Below are 18070 nucleotides of genomic sequence, written 5' to 3'. Positions count from 1 at the left end.
CTCTGCTGGGGTCTAGAGTATCAGGCCCTTTGTCCTTTCGCCTGCCCCTCCCCCACCCCTCTGTTGAGGTCCCTCTCCCATCCAGGGATCTCCCTTGCAGTTTAGGGACCCCTGGTTTCCTTCCATTTGAGCGGGAGGTCTGTTCATCTCTTTGGGTCCGGCTGTCAGCATAGGGGGCAGGACTAACTTCTGCTTGGGTTTCAAGATAGGTGCTGCTACTTCTCACTGTGTGACCCCTGCTGGTGACCTCTCTGAACCTCGGTTGGTGTATTGGAAAACCGGGGACCCCAGGCTCTGTCACTCACGTTTGTGGTGAGGTGCGATCCATGATGAGCCACATGGAAGGAAGGGTCCCCACGGGTTCTTTTCCCTCGGTGTGTACAGGCTCTGGGACAAGCTGGTAGGAAAACCACAACCCACCAAATCCAAGCCCGAAGCTTCACAACGGAGGATGAAGAGGCCAGAGAAAGAAGACGCCACCTGCCCCTCAGCCCTGGGTGACAGAGCAACAGTTGGGCAAAGCTAGCAGATCTCCAGAATCCTTATTATCAACTCAGACCACCAGAAACCTCGGCTGGGCACCCACAGAGGTGATGGCCCCAGGGAAGGAAGAGGAGAGCGCGGCTCTAAAGCTTCTGAAGCCGGCCAGGCGGAGGGTCCCTCCAGTGGTTGAATGAGCACAGACCCTGCAGCACCCGCCAGCGCGTTCACAGGGCAGGAGAATGGTAAGGAGCCAGTGCAGGGTGCCCAGGAGTGTGAGTCAACCTCGTGGGGAAACCAGTGTGGACTGGAAACCTAGGAAGAGGTACCAGCAGCCTGTCAGCAGCTGTGTGCCAAGTTGGAGCCCAGGGTTCAAACCACTCTTGCACTCACTCGCAGGGCAGCGGCTGCCCATCTGATTGTGAATGTCAAAATTCGTTAGTTTTTTTTTTTTTAAACCTGTCACCAAAATTTGCATTCCCCCATTCTAGGCAGAGAGGGGAAGGTAACCGGGATCCCCAGGGCTCCCATGCTGAACTGCGAATTGGCACCTTGTCCTCCCATCCCAGCCTAAAATCCAAAAGCCCTAGGGCGCCTCCGGCTTGCGTTCCCACTAGAGAATTAGTAGCATCTTCACAAAAGAGGAAAGAAGGGGGCCGAGCGGGTGGTAGGAGAATAGGGAGCGAGGAGGAGGGGAAGAAGGAGGGGAGCAGGAAGGAGCAAGTCAGGGGAAAAAAAATCACTTTTTTTTTTCCTGCCTCAAAAACCTTAAGAGGGTTTGGGAGATGTGGTCAACTTTCCGAAACATCTGAATCTTTTTACAGCTCCCCGTTCTTTCCCTGGGCCAGCTGTGGTGAGGGAGAAAGGAGGGAGAGAGAGAGAGAGAGAGAGAGAGAGAGAGAGAGAGAGAGAGAGAGAGAGAGAGGCGTGGAGGGGGAGGAGGGAGACAGCGAGCAGGCCGGGCGCGGAGTGCACAGCCACCGCCTCCTCGCCTCTCCAAACTCCCGGCCAAGGCGCGCGGTGGCGTCCTCGCGCCCTCGCCGGCGCCCCCGCCCGTCGCCCGCGCAAGCCAGGCATGAATGCTGAGACTTGCGTCTCTTACTGCGAGTCGCCGGCCGCTGCCATGGACGCCTACTACAGCCCGGTGTCGCAGAACCGGGAGGGCTCGTCGCCTTTTAGGGGATTCCCCGGCGGCGATAAGTTCGGCACAACTTTCCTGTCGGCCGCTGCTAAAGGGCAGGGATTTGGGGACGCCAAGAACCGGGCCCGCTATGGCGCCGGGCAGCAGGACCTGGCGGCACCCCTGGAGAGTGGCGCCGGGGCGCGGGGCTCCTTTAACAAGTTCCAGCCTCAGCCTCAGACCCCGCAGCCCCAGCCGCCCGCGCAGCCGCCCCAGCCGCAGCCGCCCGCGCAGCAGCCGCATCTTTATTTGCAGCGAGGCGCCTGCAAGACACCCCCGGACGGCAGCCTCAAACTTCAGGAAGGCAGCAGCGGCCACAACGCGGCCTTGCAGGTCCCCTGCTACGGTGAGTGCACACGCCGGTCACCTGAGGCTGGGGCCAGGGGGTCCTTGGCTTCGCCACCCCCGAAATCCACGTAGCTTGCGGAAGGCAGAAGTTTGCGAGCCGCGGAGGCGCGGGCGAGCGGTGGGTGATTCTGGGTTGGAAAATGAGGATCGACCGCATTGAGGGGGCCGCGGGATCGGTTCTGCCTCCTTCGTACCCCCCGGCCTAGGTCGCGCAGCGATTTGGTTGTTAAACTCACCCGGGGCGGGGGGGGTTGGGTTTTCCCGGTCTCTCCGCCGGTTCCCAAACCGCTCGTGTGCGCTGCCGGCGGGGCCGGATCGGAAGCGGATTGCTTCGTCCTGGCCCAGGGCGCGCGGCTGGAAGGAATCAGGCGCAGTGCTCGGGTCCGGGGCTCCTGGGCTGCGGAGGTTCCGCTCCTCGCCAGCTCGGGGCTCCTCGCGCGGCGCCGCAGGTAAGAGCGTGGCAGGTGCGGGGGGCCTGCGGGGAGCCGGAGCGCAGTCGGGCCCCCAGGGCGCACTGGAAGCCGCCACACAGCATCGCCACGTGAGAGCGGATCCAGAGACTGTGGGATCCCAGAAAACCCGAGCCCGGGTCGGGAGCGCTGCTCGCAGCGAGGACGGCGGCGGGCAAGAGTTCTTGGGCGCTTCTCCCTCGGCGATCTTTGGAGGCGGCTGGGCTCGAAACAATGGTTTAGGATGGACCCGGCGGGAAGGCAGGAAGCCACGGAGCCCCAGATGGTGTAGGACTGTGGGAAGAGGGAAGAATCTAGGTCCTGGTGTAGGCCCACAAGGAACCCCGGGGAGCTGGCCTAAATGACCTCTAAGCCCCCTTGAACAGCGGCGTCAGGACGCAGGCCTGGGCCCCCAGAGCACAGCCACCAGGGCCGGGGAGAGAGCCCTTCAGGGGCTTTGAAACCAGAACAGTCCGAGAGCTTTGGCCTTGTCTTCCTCCGCAGAATAGGGATGGGGGACCCCCAAACTAGAAGGGAGAGAAACTGAAGGGAGGAGGTGCCTTCTTCAGAGTACACCACCACCTCCACCACCACCAGCCTGGCCTTGGCCTTCCAGCAGGCCCCTGTGTAGAGGAGCTGATCCTTGACTGGGCAATGAATTGGCTGCCCTAATCCAGGCCGGTTGTAGAGGCACTAGGCCTGGGGACAGAGGTGGGACATGAAGGCCTTGGTGACCAGAATAACCTTAGGAAAACAGCCCAAGGCAAACACTTTCTCATATGCAAACTTGCTGTCTCCCAGGCTTAGAACAAGCTCTGAAGTGGACATAGACACACAGATATTCCGATAGTCATACACAGGTCTACACTTGCATTCTACACACACACACACACACACACACACACTTCTTTAGGGGTCAAGTCCTCACACTCATGTGGCCTCAAACAAACCCCACACTCCCAAACCCACAGGGCAGGACTAAGCAGATTTAGAAAGATCTGGTAGCCTTTCCCCACTTCCTCTGCCTTCCCTTCCACCTCTGAGATCAGGCACTTAGCTCTCAGCCACCCACAGCTCCACCAGGTGCTTCTTCCACACACAGGCCAAGGGCACTCCTGGCCTTGTCCAACAGGCACCTGCCTGCCCCAGGGGCCCAGGCCCTGTCAGGTTCCAGAGGGGATCCGTGGAGGCTCACTGTGCAGAGCCAGGGGACTCACAGAGTTCCTCTCCGGGGCACTTGCTTTTTCATATTTGAAAGAAACTCACCAAGGAGACCTCTGAGGGGGCCAAGATATTAGGCAAGAGAAGAACTCAGCAACTCCCAAACTCCTGGTGAGAAGGTGCCAGAGGTTCAAGAAAGAAAGGGGAGAGGGCTCTGTGCCTCTCTGGGACCTTCTGGGCCCCCCTTGCCAGGCTGGCCCTTCTACTTGCATTAGGCATTGGGGCTGAGGGAAAGGGCCAGCCATTTGACCTGGGACTGCCCCTGACCACAGTGTGACCTGAGAGCAAATAACTCCACCAGACTCCCCTTTCCTCATCAGTACCATGGGGCAGTAATAGAAAAGGCTTCATGGGTCACAAGCGGTCCCTCTGGGAGCCCCCTCCTGCATTCCCTGGGGTCTCTGTGCTATTTGGAGTGCCCAGTTCTGAGGAGAGAGCAAGCCCCAGCCGACTGCTCTAGCAAAGTAGTAAACTACAGATTGGAAGGAAAGACAGCCACCAACTCCTGTAGGCCCCCAAGACCCTGCTACCTAAGATGGAGGCACAGTGCAGGCCACCCAGCCAACTCTGTCCCCCCACCCCAACACCCCACTTAGCAACTGAGTTTCTCTGACCAGGAGATTTCTCATCTTTTGTAGGAAAGGGATTAGGCACATTGTGTGGAAGGAGGGGAAACTGAGGCATTAAAGGCAGAGCTCTGCCCTTCGAAGAGGTAGCGGAGGAGAAGGGTCTCCAATCTGCCACCACGCAGGGAAACTGAGGCACACATGGACACCCGTCCTCTACCACGGTTGTGAAAGTGTTCTCAAAAGCGGGGAATGAAGTTCAAGGGGGAAAAAAATCCTGAGTTGTTCCCAGGAGCTTGGGAAAGGGCCTGGAAACAGCCTTGGCATTAGGCCTGGTCCTGCTGATCCGGTTCCCCACCGGTTTGGACTGTTGAGAACCCAAAACTGTCCCGGTTCTGGGGGTCGGTCCCCAGAGCAGTTCCAGTTGAAGGGGAGACTCCGAAGCCTCCGCTTCAGGTACAGTTGCCCGCATTCAGGGCACCCCGCGAGGGCGACGGGGCCTGGAAGCTGCACCCGGGCGCAGCCGAGGGAGTGCAGGGTCCGGAAGTCTCCGGGCCGGCCCGGGCTACTCGGAGTGGTCTACCGAGGAGGTGACAGAAGCCCTGCCGATTTCAGGCGTCCCTACGCCGTCTTCAACCTCCGTCAGTTCTAAAAGGGCAATGATCAAGGGGCTCGGCACTTTGCTCGAGTGCAGGACGTTCGCGTTTTTACGAAAGAGCCCCAGAGTCCTCGAGGGCGTGCGGCACCGCCGACCCCGTCAGGCGCCCTGATGGCGCTTCGGCCTCGCCGAGTCCGGGTCCCACTCTGGGGGGCCGCGTGAGCCCCGGGAGACGGGCCAGAGTAGAGACGAGACGATTCTCCGCGGCGCGGAAGAGCCTCCTCGTCCCCAGGACCGGACCTCGGGGCTCCTGGTCCCCAAACTCTTGGCTGGACTCACGGAGCCTCCGCCGGCGTGGCAGGCCTTGCCGGTGCGTCCGGGACGCGGGGAGCTGCCGTGCCACCTCCGTCTCTTTCGCTTTCGGTTCGGTGCACGCAGGTTTTCGTTGCGAGCAAATTGCTCCCTCCACACCCACCGGTCCCCGAAGGCAGAGCCCTCAGCGCCGAGGTGCGGGGAGCCAGCGGCCGGGCCGAGCCCTGGGGCACCGCCGAAGGGCGCGTCCTGATTTTTCGAATTAGATGCAGTGTTTAAATGCGTTTAGATGCGGGGAGTATTGATCGACCCGCCCCGATGATACGATCCTCGCACCACGAAATGTGTGAACTCCGATGGGGTCGTACTGAATGTAGCCAAGAACCGGGATTTTTTTGTATCTGAGAAATCCAAAAGCTACTGGGAGAAACCAGGCGGGCAAAAGCAAAAGGAGCGGCCGGTGATTGTGCAAAGAGCCGGAGAAAACTGATCCCGAGGGCAGCGACCCCCGGGCGGCTTTTAGGGAGAAGGAGGGGAAGGAAGATGCTTTTAATTTTTACTTTGTTAATTTCCATAGCCACCAGCCTGCACAAACAACCCCGCCTAACACACGGGCTTTTAACCAGGCAAACGGAAGGCTTGGATTAAAAGTCTAGCATCCTTTTAAATCATCGACCTGCACAATTTCTTCTTTATTATAATTTATGTTTAGCGAAGCACAAGCGCTTGCATGGAAAGTCTGAAGAATTCTCAGGGACGTGGACATCCGTGTCACTACCACGTGGATCGAGACGAGAAGCACTGTGTGTTGGATACGTGCACAAACTCCCTTGAGGGAAAAAACGCAGGTTAAGAAAAGCTCAAGAGGTTCTTCGGAGCGTCGGGAGCTGATCTTGTCCCTTGTGATAGTGTTCCTGGAGTAGGGTGACCTTGTACGCCCGGGCGTTGCGCAGTTGAGTCTAATACGAGGTTACAACCGCGAACTTCCGTCCTTCTCTAGGACCCCGGCGGGGCTGCCCGGCTGCCCGGAGCCCCGAGCCGGCAATCGCGGTTGCAGTTCGAGCCGCGGTGGGAAAACAAGTTATAAGATCACACATAAAATCTGGCCGAGGTCCCCAAGGACTTCGCTTTGGAGGGCAGCCGGGCGCACTCACCTTTACCCGGCCTAAGCCCCTTTCCTCTCCGAGCTCTGCGCGCGCGCCTTTGTTTCGGTGGCAAGTTGATACGAAATGGAAACGCATCTGCGGCTGCGGGATGCCGCGTTTGTCCGAGGTTCTGGCTTCTTCGCTGACCTCTGGAACCCGAGGCCCGAGGCAGCCGGCAGGGAGAGGAGGGTAGAGCTGCCTGAAGCCGCCGCGGCTCCGCGGGGAGGGGACCCGGAGACCGGAGGCCGCGCTCTAGCCGTGAGCCTCTCGCCGCTCCGCTAGGCGAGTCGGGTGAACCGAGGCGCGAGCGCTGAGAGGAGACCCAGCGCTTGAAGGGACAGCCTCCCAGCTTCAGTGTCCCCCGAAAAGCCCTTGCTCCGGAAGGCGAACATAGGCCCGGACTCCGTTTTGGATGGGGCGGTGAGAGCGCCAGCCCGGGTCTGGACGTCGGGTCCGGACGTCGCCTGCCCGGCGCCACCTGGCCACGTGCGCCTGCAGCAGCGGGGTTCTCCAACTTTGCGCTCCCCACACTGAGCAGAGAAAGAGGGTCATCAGATTGGGAAATCACAGCCGCTTGCACCCAACTAAGTGCAGATACCGTCCTGGGAATCCAGAGCGGAGGCCAGCGGTGCCCCCTTGCTTAGGCGCTGTGGGCCGTCGGCAGCTTCGACCAAGGCTCCGCTAGACAAGTAAAAGGTACTTTTCCAAACAGGGCCCTTTGGGGGGAAAGGAGGAGACTCCTCACCCCAGCCAGCAAGCCCCCAGTATCTGAGGTTTCTTCTTTGAGATCAGAGATACTCCTGGCCTCGGGGTCTCCCTTCCAGAGTCGCGACCCTGAGCACCTCTCAGCTATGGTGGTGAAAATGGGTGGCACCCCAGCCCCATTTGAGATGCTCCGTTCACCTAGTAGAGGGGTGGACTAGCTTGGGGGCAGCTGTGGCATCCCTAGATAGGCTAACAAAAATTCAGCAGTGCTACAGAAACCTTCACGGTGTGCAGGAAGGTGAGGGACCCCAGTCACGACCGATTCATCCTCCCTATTCCCAGTGCATTCTGTCACCTTAGCAAGGACCATCCTCTCCACCCCACCCCCTCCAGCCAGTACCAGGGACCAGAGTAGCAAAGGAGTGGGGCTGGGCTCAGAGGGAAAGAATCCCGCCTAGAGAGGCTCTGGGGAAAGGGTGGCTTGTGTGGGGGCGGGTGGCTGTGCTGGGCGACCGCGGCTGCAGTTTCTGATTCCAGGGACAGCTGGCAGGGTCACCGCCGAGCTCCGTGGCGCCCGGGGTAAGCTTCTGATGGGGAATTCTCTGGGAGATAGGGTCTCATCTGGATAAGAGGCGCCACTGCCTGACAAGGTACCTGTCTTTGCTGAAACCACGCTGGTACCAACCTTGGTACCGAAAGGCTGCCAGTGCCGGGCGCCAGGGTGCCGGCTTGAGAGAGAGAGGAGCCTGTGGTCCGTGGACCCGTGAAGCGCATTCTCTTGGAGAAGATTCTCACCCTGAGCTGGTGGCCACAGAGTGTGGGTGTCGCCGCAAGCACTTCCTAGAGAATTGGACCTCGGACCTCAGGTCAGGGTAAACAGCTGGTTCTGGGAGCGAGCACTCCAAGGGCGGTGACCAGGAAGGATGGAGCCCATGGAGGGTTTGGGCTGAAGTTCCACTTGCCACTAGGGCAGAGCAGGAGCACAGTGCCTCAGCTGTGAGAGTTGTGGGTCTCAGCTCTCCCTGTCCCTGTTCCCTGCATGGCCTTGGAGAAGTCTGCTGGCTTCCCGCTCAGAGTTTTAGCTCCAGGGAATTCTGGATTTCGGATGATGTCCAAAGGCCTCCTGGGGGTTCTGCCCTGGTACCGGTCATCCCCTCTCTCCTCCCTCCCCACACCCAATTTTTGTCTGGGAGAGATCATGACTGATGGGGGTGGCAGAAGAGTCTTCTCTAGAAGCAGAAGGGGTCCAAGTGGGCAGGGGTCCCAGGACCCAAAGTGGGACTGGAAGTCCTGGCGGATGGTGTTGAGGGCAGGTTCACACTCAGGACTGGAGTGTAAGCGTGGAGAGGCGTGGGCACCTGTGTTCTCATGCTCATATGACTCAAGCCGCGGCTCTGGTCCTGGCTCTCAGGGCAGAGACCTGCTTCCTATCTTCCTCTCTATACCTTCCCTATCTCCATGTTCACTGAGCACCTACTATGGGCAGATCTTCTCCTCCATGAACAAACGGAAGGCTGTCCCCTGTGCTAGAGCTGGTGTCCTCCCTGGTGTATACAGTAGAGCTTATCAAATGCTCAATGGCTGAAAGGATGAATGAAGACCTGGCGTTTCATTTGGAGTCTATGAGTGGACATTCTAATTCATGGGCACTCCTGTGTGAAAGAGGTGCGGTGTCCCCAGTGCCCTGTCCCCAGTCTGTGTGCTCCAGTACATGAGCTTCATACATGGTGAGCACCTGTGTGTGGCCCTAAAGGCCTCCCAGTGCCAGTGTGACATAGCCCACCTCCAAAGTTGCTCCCAGGGAGCCTGTGACACTAGGAGCTGGTTGTGGCTCAGAGGGGCAGCTGACTCAGTGAACGGCCAGTCCCCAGCAAGCCCAGTGTCCTCCTAAGGCCCACAGATATGGTCCATCCGGCCCACCTGCCCTGCAGAGAGGCTTGCCACCACCTCCCCACTCTGGTGGGTGCCAAGTGTCCTTTGTGGTTCGTTGGAAGAAACACCACTGCAGACCCCATTTAGTGGATGAGCAAACTGAGGCCCAGGGAGATATGGAGCCCCACAGCCAGGTTGGTGGAGTCCCTGTGGAGTCCCTGCCAAGTTCTCCTCCTGCTGGAGGGTGGGGAGGCCGGAGGGGTTGGGGACATCTGGTCCCTTTCCTCACTGCAGCCTCCAGAAGGGCCACACTCTCAGAAATGAGTCAGACACAGGGCCAGCTCCTGGGGATTAGGGGAGCAATGAGAGAGAGGCCTCGTGGGGCCTGGTGGGTTTGCAGGGACCATCCCACGTGCGAGCCTGCCACCGTGGGACCTGGGACCGCCACTCTCTGTCCTTAGGCTGCTTTTCTCTGAGAGCCTGGGACCGCAGAGCAGGGGGTGCCTGAGGCGGTGGACTGGCTTCCTCCTTTCCACAGCAGCGTGTCTGCCTGGTGCTGGGGATCTTGGTGGCACCCAGGAACCCGGCACCCCCAACATGCTCACACAATAGCCCACGGTGTCATGCTGGGGGACTCCCACTCAATGTTGGAAGAGACAACGGTCCTGTGCTGGCCGGAACGTCCTGTTTCACAGGCCGGGGACCGAGAAGCCTGATTCCACTTACTCATGGCTCACCCAACTTGGCCTGTCCCTGTGCCAAGCCTTGTGGGGGATTCTGAGAAGCGCTGGACACGGCCTGTGCTCAAGGTCCAAGGGCAGAGACAGACAAGTAACCTCACACCCCCTGCCCAGGGGTGGGGCGTGGGATGGAGGAAGCCCCCAGCGCAGCCCAGCAGAGGGGGTCGGCCCCCAGCCGGGCAGCACAGGGCAGGCCAGAGGCCCAGGGTTTTCCGGCTCATTGGAAACCACCTCCTCCCCCCCCACCCCAGACCAGATTTCCACGTCGGGGACCGTCCCCCAGTAGGAGAGGGCTCTGGAGTGAAAGGAAGCTGGACGGTCGCCCAGAGCGTTGTCCCCCTCCTCTCCTCTCCCCACCCTTCCTCTGCAGCTCTGGGTGCAAGTCTTGGTTTTTCCGAGCAATAGCCGCGTGCCTTTAGCACAGCCACTGCTTACCTCTCTAGGGACATGCAGTGTCCTCATTTGCCCAGGGGACTGTTTGAGCCTGTCCTGCCTATGAGGGAGGAGTGTGAGAGGGCGTGAGCACGGAGCGAGGTCTCCCGTGTGCCCAGAGGTGCGGGAACATCCTGCCTGCCAAGCTCTCTGCTCCCCACCCATGTGCTCCCTTTGAGGGTGTTTGGATATTGCAGATGGCGGTGGGGGGTTCTGGTCAGGTTTTATTTATGTATTTTATTTGTGTGTGTGTGTATGCGCGTGCGCGCTTGTGCCGGGGATCCAATGCAGGGCCTTCGTGTGCTAGGCAAGTGCTCTACCATTGAGCTATGCCCCAGCCCCTGATCAGGTTTTAGAGTGAGGATGGGGACCCTGGGGGCCTCCAGGGTGTGTGCACCTTCCTGATGTCCAGGGCTCCACCTGGCCCTGGTTTGGGCCCCATGTGTGCCTTCACATCTGGTTCATATCCCAGCTCAAGAAGGGAGCTGACCCTTGGCCAGGGCAGACACATGCACCCGTGTCTGCTGCACAGGTCGCCGGGGACCTCAACCTCCCCTTCCATGGAACCCCTGAATGACCACCAGTTTCTGAGGGTTAGGGTTTCTGTGATATTCCAGGCCTGAGCCCAAGGAACTAAGGGAGGTGGATGGATGGGTCCCCCAAGATCCTCCAGAGGAGGACCCCATCACTCTGCCCAAGTCACTGTGCCAGGATAAAGAAATGGCTGGGCCAACCTGCAGGAGGGTAAGGTGTGGTGGCCCACGCCTGGAATCCCAGCTGCTCAGGAGGCTGAGGCAGGAGGATCATGAGTTCAAGACCATCCTCACGACTTAGCGAGGTCCTAAGCAACTCAGTGAGACCCTGTCTCTAAATAAAATATTACAAAGGGTTGGGACGTGGCTCGGTGGTTCAGCACCCCATGTCTCACCTGGCTCCGTGCCTTAGTTTGCCCATCTGCAGGGCAGGGACAATAATGGGGTCAGAGGGATTCGGGCTGCTGGGACGGAACTTCTGGTGCTGCTTGACCTTGTGGTGGCCCCAGTCCCCTGAGCGCGCCCACCCGTGTGTCAGGGTTCTCGTGTGCCGGTTCTTTTGTTCCCATCACGACCCCACAGGATGGATAACGTCATCATCCTGGTTTCACAGATGAAAACTGAGACAGGACGAGTAGCTTTCCCAAGGTGGCCCAGATAGGAAGGAAGCGGCAAGTTCTCATGTCCAAAGATTCCAGAAGCCTAAAAAGTACCATTTTTTTTAGGATGATCCTAATTAGACTTGAAGGTCACCCCAATCCTATCCCAGATGATCTGAAGATGAAAGATGGGGGTCTTTCAAACATGACCCCCATCACATCTGGGGGACACTCTGGGGACGCTGCTCAAGGGCAGACCTGACACCCAGGAGGTTGTAGCTCTAGACTTGGTTCTGACCTTGGCGTGGCTGCTTCACCTGTGCCAGGTGAGAGGGGGTGCAGGACTCGGCACAGGGCCAGCATGAGGGCTTCTGCATGAACCTCTGGTCGGGGTCGGTGACCCTGAGGAACATCTGTGGGGAAACCGGAGAGCAGCGGCTGGGGGGCTGTGTCCGTCATGTTTCCGACTCTTCCCCCAGGGCTGGAGCAGGGCCTGTGGGCGCAAGCCATGCTGAATGGTGGGTGGATGGACGGACGGACTGAGCATCTGGGATCACTGTGAATCTTCCCTCCCCCTTTCTTTAAGTGGAGACCTGGTGACAACCGACTTGCAGTCAGTCCTCTTGTACCTGGTGGAGAATGATGAATTCCCGTGGGGACCCTGTGGCGTGGGGACACGAGGTCTTGGGCGGCTCTAAGTTGTCCAGGCCTTAGTGCTTTCCTACCCTGGCACTGGGAGAGCACCCCCTTCCCTGGGCTCCCCTCGTCTCATCTCGGAAGCCACAGGCCTAGACCCGGCCCCCACACCCCCCGGGCCAGCTGCAGCCAGATGGGCTCTCCCCCAGGCACACTGGCCCCGTGTCTTCGTGTCTGGCCTGTGGCCAGTTTCAGCTCCTTCCTGGCCCCAGCCCATCCAGAGGCCCTGTCCCCTCCTGCTATCGTCTGAGGTCCCCCCTCTACTCTTGCCCCCGCCCTGGGATTCTGAGACTCCTCACAAGGGATGCCGCCAGGTGCCTCTCCAGCCACAGCCCCTGCCCCCCCGGGTTCCTAGCTGGGCCCACCTGCTCAAGGTGGCCCTCCCCAGTACCCTCCTTTCTCTCCCCATCCCCCTCCCCAGCACTGGCAGTTGTGGGCACCAGGGGTCCCTTGAGTTTCCCAGCAGGACCTGCCGTGGGAACTGCGCCCCATTCTACAGACCCAGCCGAGGCTCAGAGACAGAGGAGCTGATTCGGGGCACACATCAAGGAGGGGCTCCCTGCGGGCTCCCTGGGCGGGACACCCCACCCAGCACTTGAAACTGCAGGACCTTGACCTTGGCCGGGTTTCTGGCCCTCTCAGTGACAGGCCCCTCACTGCAGATGGAAGTGATAGGGCTGCCCCCTGCAGGGCTGAGGGAGGGTGAGACCAGAGGAAGCCACTGACACCTTGAGACCTGAGCCAGCGTGTGGTCAGCCCTCGGAGTGGCAGCCACTGTCACAGTGAGCAGGCCCTGGGGGGATGGCATGCACGGAGACAGAGGTGGCCGCCTCCTCCTCACCAGTGAGGCGGTTGGCACCAGCAAGGCTGTGGGAGGCACCTGGGAGAGGCCTCTGTCTGCCCACAGGCCCGCAGCCCCGTGCTCGGTGGCCATGAGCCTTGTGGGTGGGACTCCCCGGAGGGCAGCCAGTGGCCTGCAGCTTCCTAGCAAAGCCACTCAGAGTGGGCCTGGGAGGTCATCAGTTTAAGGAGCCAGAAATGGCCCTCTGGACAGAACACAAAGCAAGGGAAGGAAGGAACAGGGACCAAGTGTGCAGAGTAGGCCAGCAAGGCAGCCACCAGCTGGGCAGGACTGGAGGAGTGGCCAGGGCCTCGCACACCTGCTGAGGGGGTCAGCCTCTGGAGGAACTGAGAGGGCAGGGGAGGCAAGGCCCTGCCGGGTGCCTGGTCACTGCTGCTCAGTGTGGCCTTGAGAAACAGATTTAAAATATCTTAATTAGGGATGATTTAAAAAAAAAAAAACTGTGGTCAGACATTTATGACATAAAATTTGCCATTTTAACAAATTTTAAAAATTCATTTATTTATTCTAATTTGTTCTATAGGACAGCAGAATGCGTCAGTTCATCGTACACCTAGAGAGCACAGTTTTCATGTCTCTGGTTGTTCACAAAGTAGAGTGCCGCCATTCGGGTCTTCATACTGTACTTAGGGTGATGGGGTCCGTCTCATTCCACATCTTTCCCACCCCGCCCCCTCCTCCCCTCCCTCCCTTTGCTCTATCTGAAGTTTCCTCCCATGCTCCCCCGACCCGTACCCATTATGGATCAGCATCCTCGTATCAGAGAAAACATTCCATATTTGGTTTGGGGGACTGGCTTACGTCACTTACATAATGTTCTCCAGCTCCATCCATTTACCTGCAAGTGTCTTGGTTTCTCTCTCTCTTCATGCTGCCATTTTAACATTTTAAACACACAATTCAGGGGCATTGAGGACACAATGTCATGTAACCGTCATCTCTGTTTCCAGAATTTTTTCATCATCCCCAACCAAAACTGTGTCCACTCAACGGTGTCCACTGTCCCCTCCTGCTCTGCAGCCCCTGGGGACCTCGACTCTGCTTTCTGTCTCTGATAAGCTCCTTCAGCGCTACCTCCTTGAAGCGGAATCATCCAGCAGTTGTCCTTGGTACCTGGCCATTGCATCTCTTATTGGTCATTTGTGTGACTTATCTGAAGAAATGTCTGCTCAAGACCTCGCCCATTTTTGAAATTGATTGTTTGATATTTTTTTGGTTGAGTTGTAGGAATTCTTTATGTATTCTGGGTAGTAATCCCTTATCAGATACGAAGTCTGTGAACATTTTATCTTTTGGGGCAGGCTTTTCTGGGTAGGCTTTCCCCTCTCTGAATTGTGTCCTTTGACTTATACAAAAGTTTTAAATTTGGGTAAAGCCCAGTGTCTCGATGTCCTCCCTTGGTTTCCTGTACTCCTGCTGTCACGGCCAAGGAATCGCTGGTAATGTCCACGTTGTGAAGATTTCCCGCGTGTCCTCTCCTGGTAGCCTTATGGTTTTAACACTCAGGCGTCTTTGATCCATTTGAGTTGACTTTTGCACATGGCAGAAGATAAGGCTCCAACTGCATTCTTCCACATGGCTCTCCAGTTTCCCTGTCCTGGTCATCCAGAGAGCAGCAGGGTCGAGGACTCCAGGGGCCGAGCAGGTGGGCCACAGGGGAGGGGACTGCAGAGAAGCAGCTGTCACGTGCTCCTTCACCTTAGGGTCCCCCAGCCCAGGTAATTAAACAGGGCCCTGTTGGAGCCTGGCCTCCCAGCCAGGGACCCCACAGGCATAATTTCCAGTGTTCTGGGGAATCATAGAAATACTGTTCTGCTCGGCCGTCTGCAGCTTTGAGGCTTTCTCTCTGGGGAGCCCTTGCAGCCAAGGCCCTGGAAGCATATTTCAGCCTGAATAGCCTAGTGGCCTTGGCAAACAGTGAGTTGACCTCTTTGCCTCAGTTTTCTTATCTGTGAAGTGGGGATTAAAATAATATCAACCTTTAGGAACATTGTAGGGCTTGAGTAGGCGAAATGGGTGCAGAACTTAGGACAGAGACTGGCTCAGAGTGGTGACCCCAGGACCGTCCACTGTTCTTTTTGATAAGATTTTTCTGGAACCCTCACTATGTCAGGCTGGCCAGAAACCTTGGTGGGCAGTTCTAATTGACTCAGATGCCAAGGGTTAGAAAGGGAACATAGCATTACTGAACCTACACGTACGCCTGACAAAGTCTTTTGAAATATAAATGAGCGATGTCGGGTGGAGCCTGGCTGTCTGCTGATCCCAGGGACAGGCAGGATTGGGGAGAGGACGTGGGTCCCCCGGGCCCCTCCCGCCCCACAGCTCACATCTCCCTGGCTTGCTGCACCCTGTGCCCGTGCACCCTGAGCTGGGCACTCCTTTCTCCCCTCCCTTTGGAATGTCTGTGCCCTGTGACCCTTTGATTCAGAGCTTCAGACCTCCAGGTCCCAAGGGTGGTGCTCGTCTCTGCAGGAGAATCAGCCAAGTCAGGAGCTCCTGCAGCCCCTGAGGGCCAGCTTCCCCACTTGTCCTAAGGAGCTGCCCTATGGGCCAGACCTGCATGAGGATCCTCCACTCAGAGGTCTTGGGAGACATTATACCCCCAATCTACAGATGAAGGAGACGAGGCTCAGCGTGGGCGGAACCTCCCCAAGTGTCCTGCTGTGACGCGAATTCGGATCCGCTGGAGCCAAAGGGGCTCTGCCCTCTCCATGCCTCTGCCCCTTGGGAAGGGTCTGCGGTGCAGCCCAGCACATGGGCCACAGCACCTTCCATCGACCCCTGAGCAATGGCCACATGTCCCTCTGCCCGACCTGAGCTCCCTCATCCCTCCAGAACCGTATTCAGAAGCTGGCCAGCCCAGCCCAGGGAGAGGAGGCTGCCGTGGGTGAGGAGGGAGGAGCTGCCCGGATCTGCTTTCTAGACTAGAGGAAGCTGGCGTGGCCTAGGGGTTGCTTGGCATCCGCTCCTAGGCCGGGGATGAGAGCTGATTAGAGAAACTTTACCTGACACATGCCTGACCCTTGCTTTATCCAAGTCCCACAGGATGCAGCCCTTCAGAACCTAGTTTTATGCTACACCAAGTACATTTTTACTGCTTCAGATCCACTCCCAGAGAAGCCCAACAGGTTGAAAAGAATGGACTTTTCTCACATCCACTGTGGAGGAGACTCTTCTTGGTAGAAGCTGCACCTGATGCAATTTAAACAGAGACTGATAGGGATTATTTTGTAATCTGAGAGAGCAGGAGTCAGTGAAAGTATGTTAACCAGCTCTCCATACCTATAACAAAATACCTGAGATGATTAACGTATAAAGACAAGAAGTCTATTTGGGCTCACAGTTTGGGAGGTCTCAGTCCATGATTGATTAGCACCATTGTTTGGGGCCTGGGGTAGGGCAGCACATCAGGGCAGGAGAACATGGTACAGCAAAACCACTTCCATTGCCAGCCAGCCACCAGACAGAGGAAGGGACAGGGGTCCTACAATTCCCTTAGAGAGCACACCTCCAGTGTCTAAGGACCCCCCCCCCACTAGGTCCCATCTCCTGAAGGTCCCACCACCTCCTAATAGCGCCAACCTGGGGACAAGGCCTTTAACACATGGGCCTGCGGGGATATGGACCATCCCAACCACAGCATATACTTACTCTGTGTGGTGGGCAGAACCCTCGGCACCCACCTGCTCCAAGTCCAGCCGTGTACACAGAAACACTAGCCAAAAGCTTAGGTGTAATCAACCTTTGGGAGTTTTGGATTCCTAACCATTTCATAATTATCAATGTGGGATCTCTTTGAAAGTAAAAATGAATGATCTTCTCTGTCCTTACCTTATCAGCTTCAGCAGGTTAAGTAGCAGCCTTGAAACGAACTCAGCTTACCTTCTCCCTTCTTGTCCAAGGTGGGAAAAAATCCTCCTTCTGTCCCAGGCTGCAAATGGTTCTTTAGCTTAGAAGGAACACGTTTGAGACAGAAAACCCTGGTGTCGGTGAGACAGACAAGTCCCTTCCAGGAAGACATGGAACTCCTGCAGCCTGAGAAATCCAGGAACTTGAGACTCACACAGCTCAGCAGGGGGAGGCTGGGAGCTAGACTCTGGGCAAGGTGAGGGGTACAGAGCCTTCCTGCCTTTGGTTAGGGTGCTGTCCAATGGTGCCGGCTGCCAGGATTCCACTTTTTAAAAGTTATTGAAGTATGCCGGATAGAGTGGGGCACTCCTGCAATCCCAGCTACTTGGGAGGCTGAGGCAGGAGGATCACAGCCTCCTCAGCAACTCAGTGAGAGACTGTTTCAAAAAAAAGGGAGGGGAGCTGGGATGTAGCTCAGGGGTAGAGCATATCCCTAGTTCAATCCCCAGTACTTAAAAAAAAAAGTTATTAAAGCATAGATGACCGAGGAAATTGACATTTGGCATCCGACTCTGACGGTGGTTTGCAGCCTTTGTTATGTAGATGAAGTCCCCTGATTTGGAGGGGACCCCGGGATCTATTTTGGACAGAGGTTGATGGAGCTGGGGAAACTGGAACTGAAGAGTGGCTGTGTAGGGAGGGGCCCAGGGTGGGGGACCTTGCGGCCAGGCGACTCTGCCTTCACTCTTACTGCCAGCCCAACTTGTCCCCAGATGACAGTCACACTCAGGTCCACGAGGCGCCTCTTGATGGGAAGCTGAACAGGGGTGGGCGTCCAGGCCCTCTGCTTCACTCACCCCGCGGCCACCCGGGAAGTTCCCAGCCTCACTCCACAGATGAGGAGACCGAGGCACCCAAAGGCCAGGTCCCCTTCCCAAGAATGCCCCGTGGTGGCAGAGCCACATGGTGGCGTGGGAGCAGCCCGGGTCATCTCCCTGAGTCTGCCCACTTCCTGTGTGAAGCACAGACTGAGCAGAGAGGGGACGGCGCCCCCACACACAGTGGCCTCCCCACCTGGGGACATCCCTGGGAACACAGCCCCGGCCCGAGGCTGGGCCTGGCTCCCTGCTCTGCTCTGCCCGCTGCGTCCAGCCACTGTCTGCTGACCAAGGCCGGTGCCATGTCCCTGAGCTCTGTCCCCACCACCTGGCTGCCCGCCTGTGGTGGGCTCCAGAAGTGTTGTGGGAGTAACAGATGAAGGACAGGAGCCAGCGAGGGGCAGAGCCGGGCCCACCCAGGCCCTCCCGCTCCCCACGCTGCCCAGCCTTCATCTCACCTTGCCCAGGACGCAAGGCCCTCTGTCCCGCCTGACCTGGGACGGAAAGTGACATCCCAGTGTCCCCAAGAGGTGCCGGGATGCAGGCTCTTTTCCTGTCAGGGGCAACTCGGGTCGGATTAGGGGAGGGATGCTTAGGACCCT

At 57.9% G+C, this 18070-nt stretch overlaps 1 protein-coding gene across 1 annotated transcript in view; it reads left to right on the top strand.

Annotated features, from left to right (window-relative positions):
- The first annotated feature begins 1555 nt into the window (after positions 1-1555).
- The window catches only part of Alx4 (ALX homeobox 4), a 41146-nt gene continuing 24631 nt past the window's right edge, over positions 1556-18070 (top strand). The window contains exon 1 of the mRNA XM_046454897.2: positions 1556-2006. Within this exon, the coding sequence (XP_046310853.2) occupies positions 1556-2006 (451 nt within the window). The remainder of the gene's footprint in view (positions 2007-18070) is intronic.

The sequence above is a fragment of the Marmota monax genome, unplaced genomic scaffold (genome assembly GCF_021218885.2).
Source record: "Marmota monax isolate L192 unplaced genomic scaffold, Marmota_monax_Labrador192_F-V1.1 WCK01_AAM20220418_F8-fsc00047, whole genome shotgun sequence".
In the NCBI taxonomy this organism is placed as follows: Eukaryota; Metazoa; Chordata; class Mammalia; order Rodentia; family Sciuridae; genus Marmota; species Marmota monax.
The sequence above is the reverse complement of the archived record's forward strand: the minus strand, read 5'-3'. Positions and strand labels throughout refer to the sequence as shown.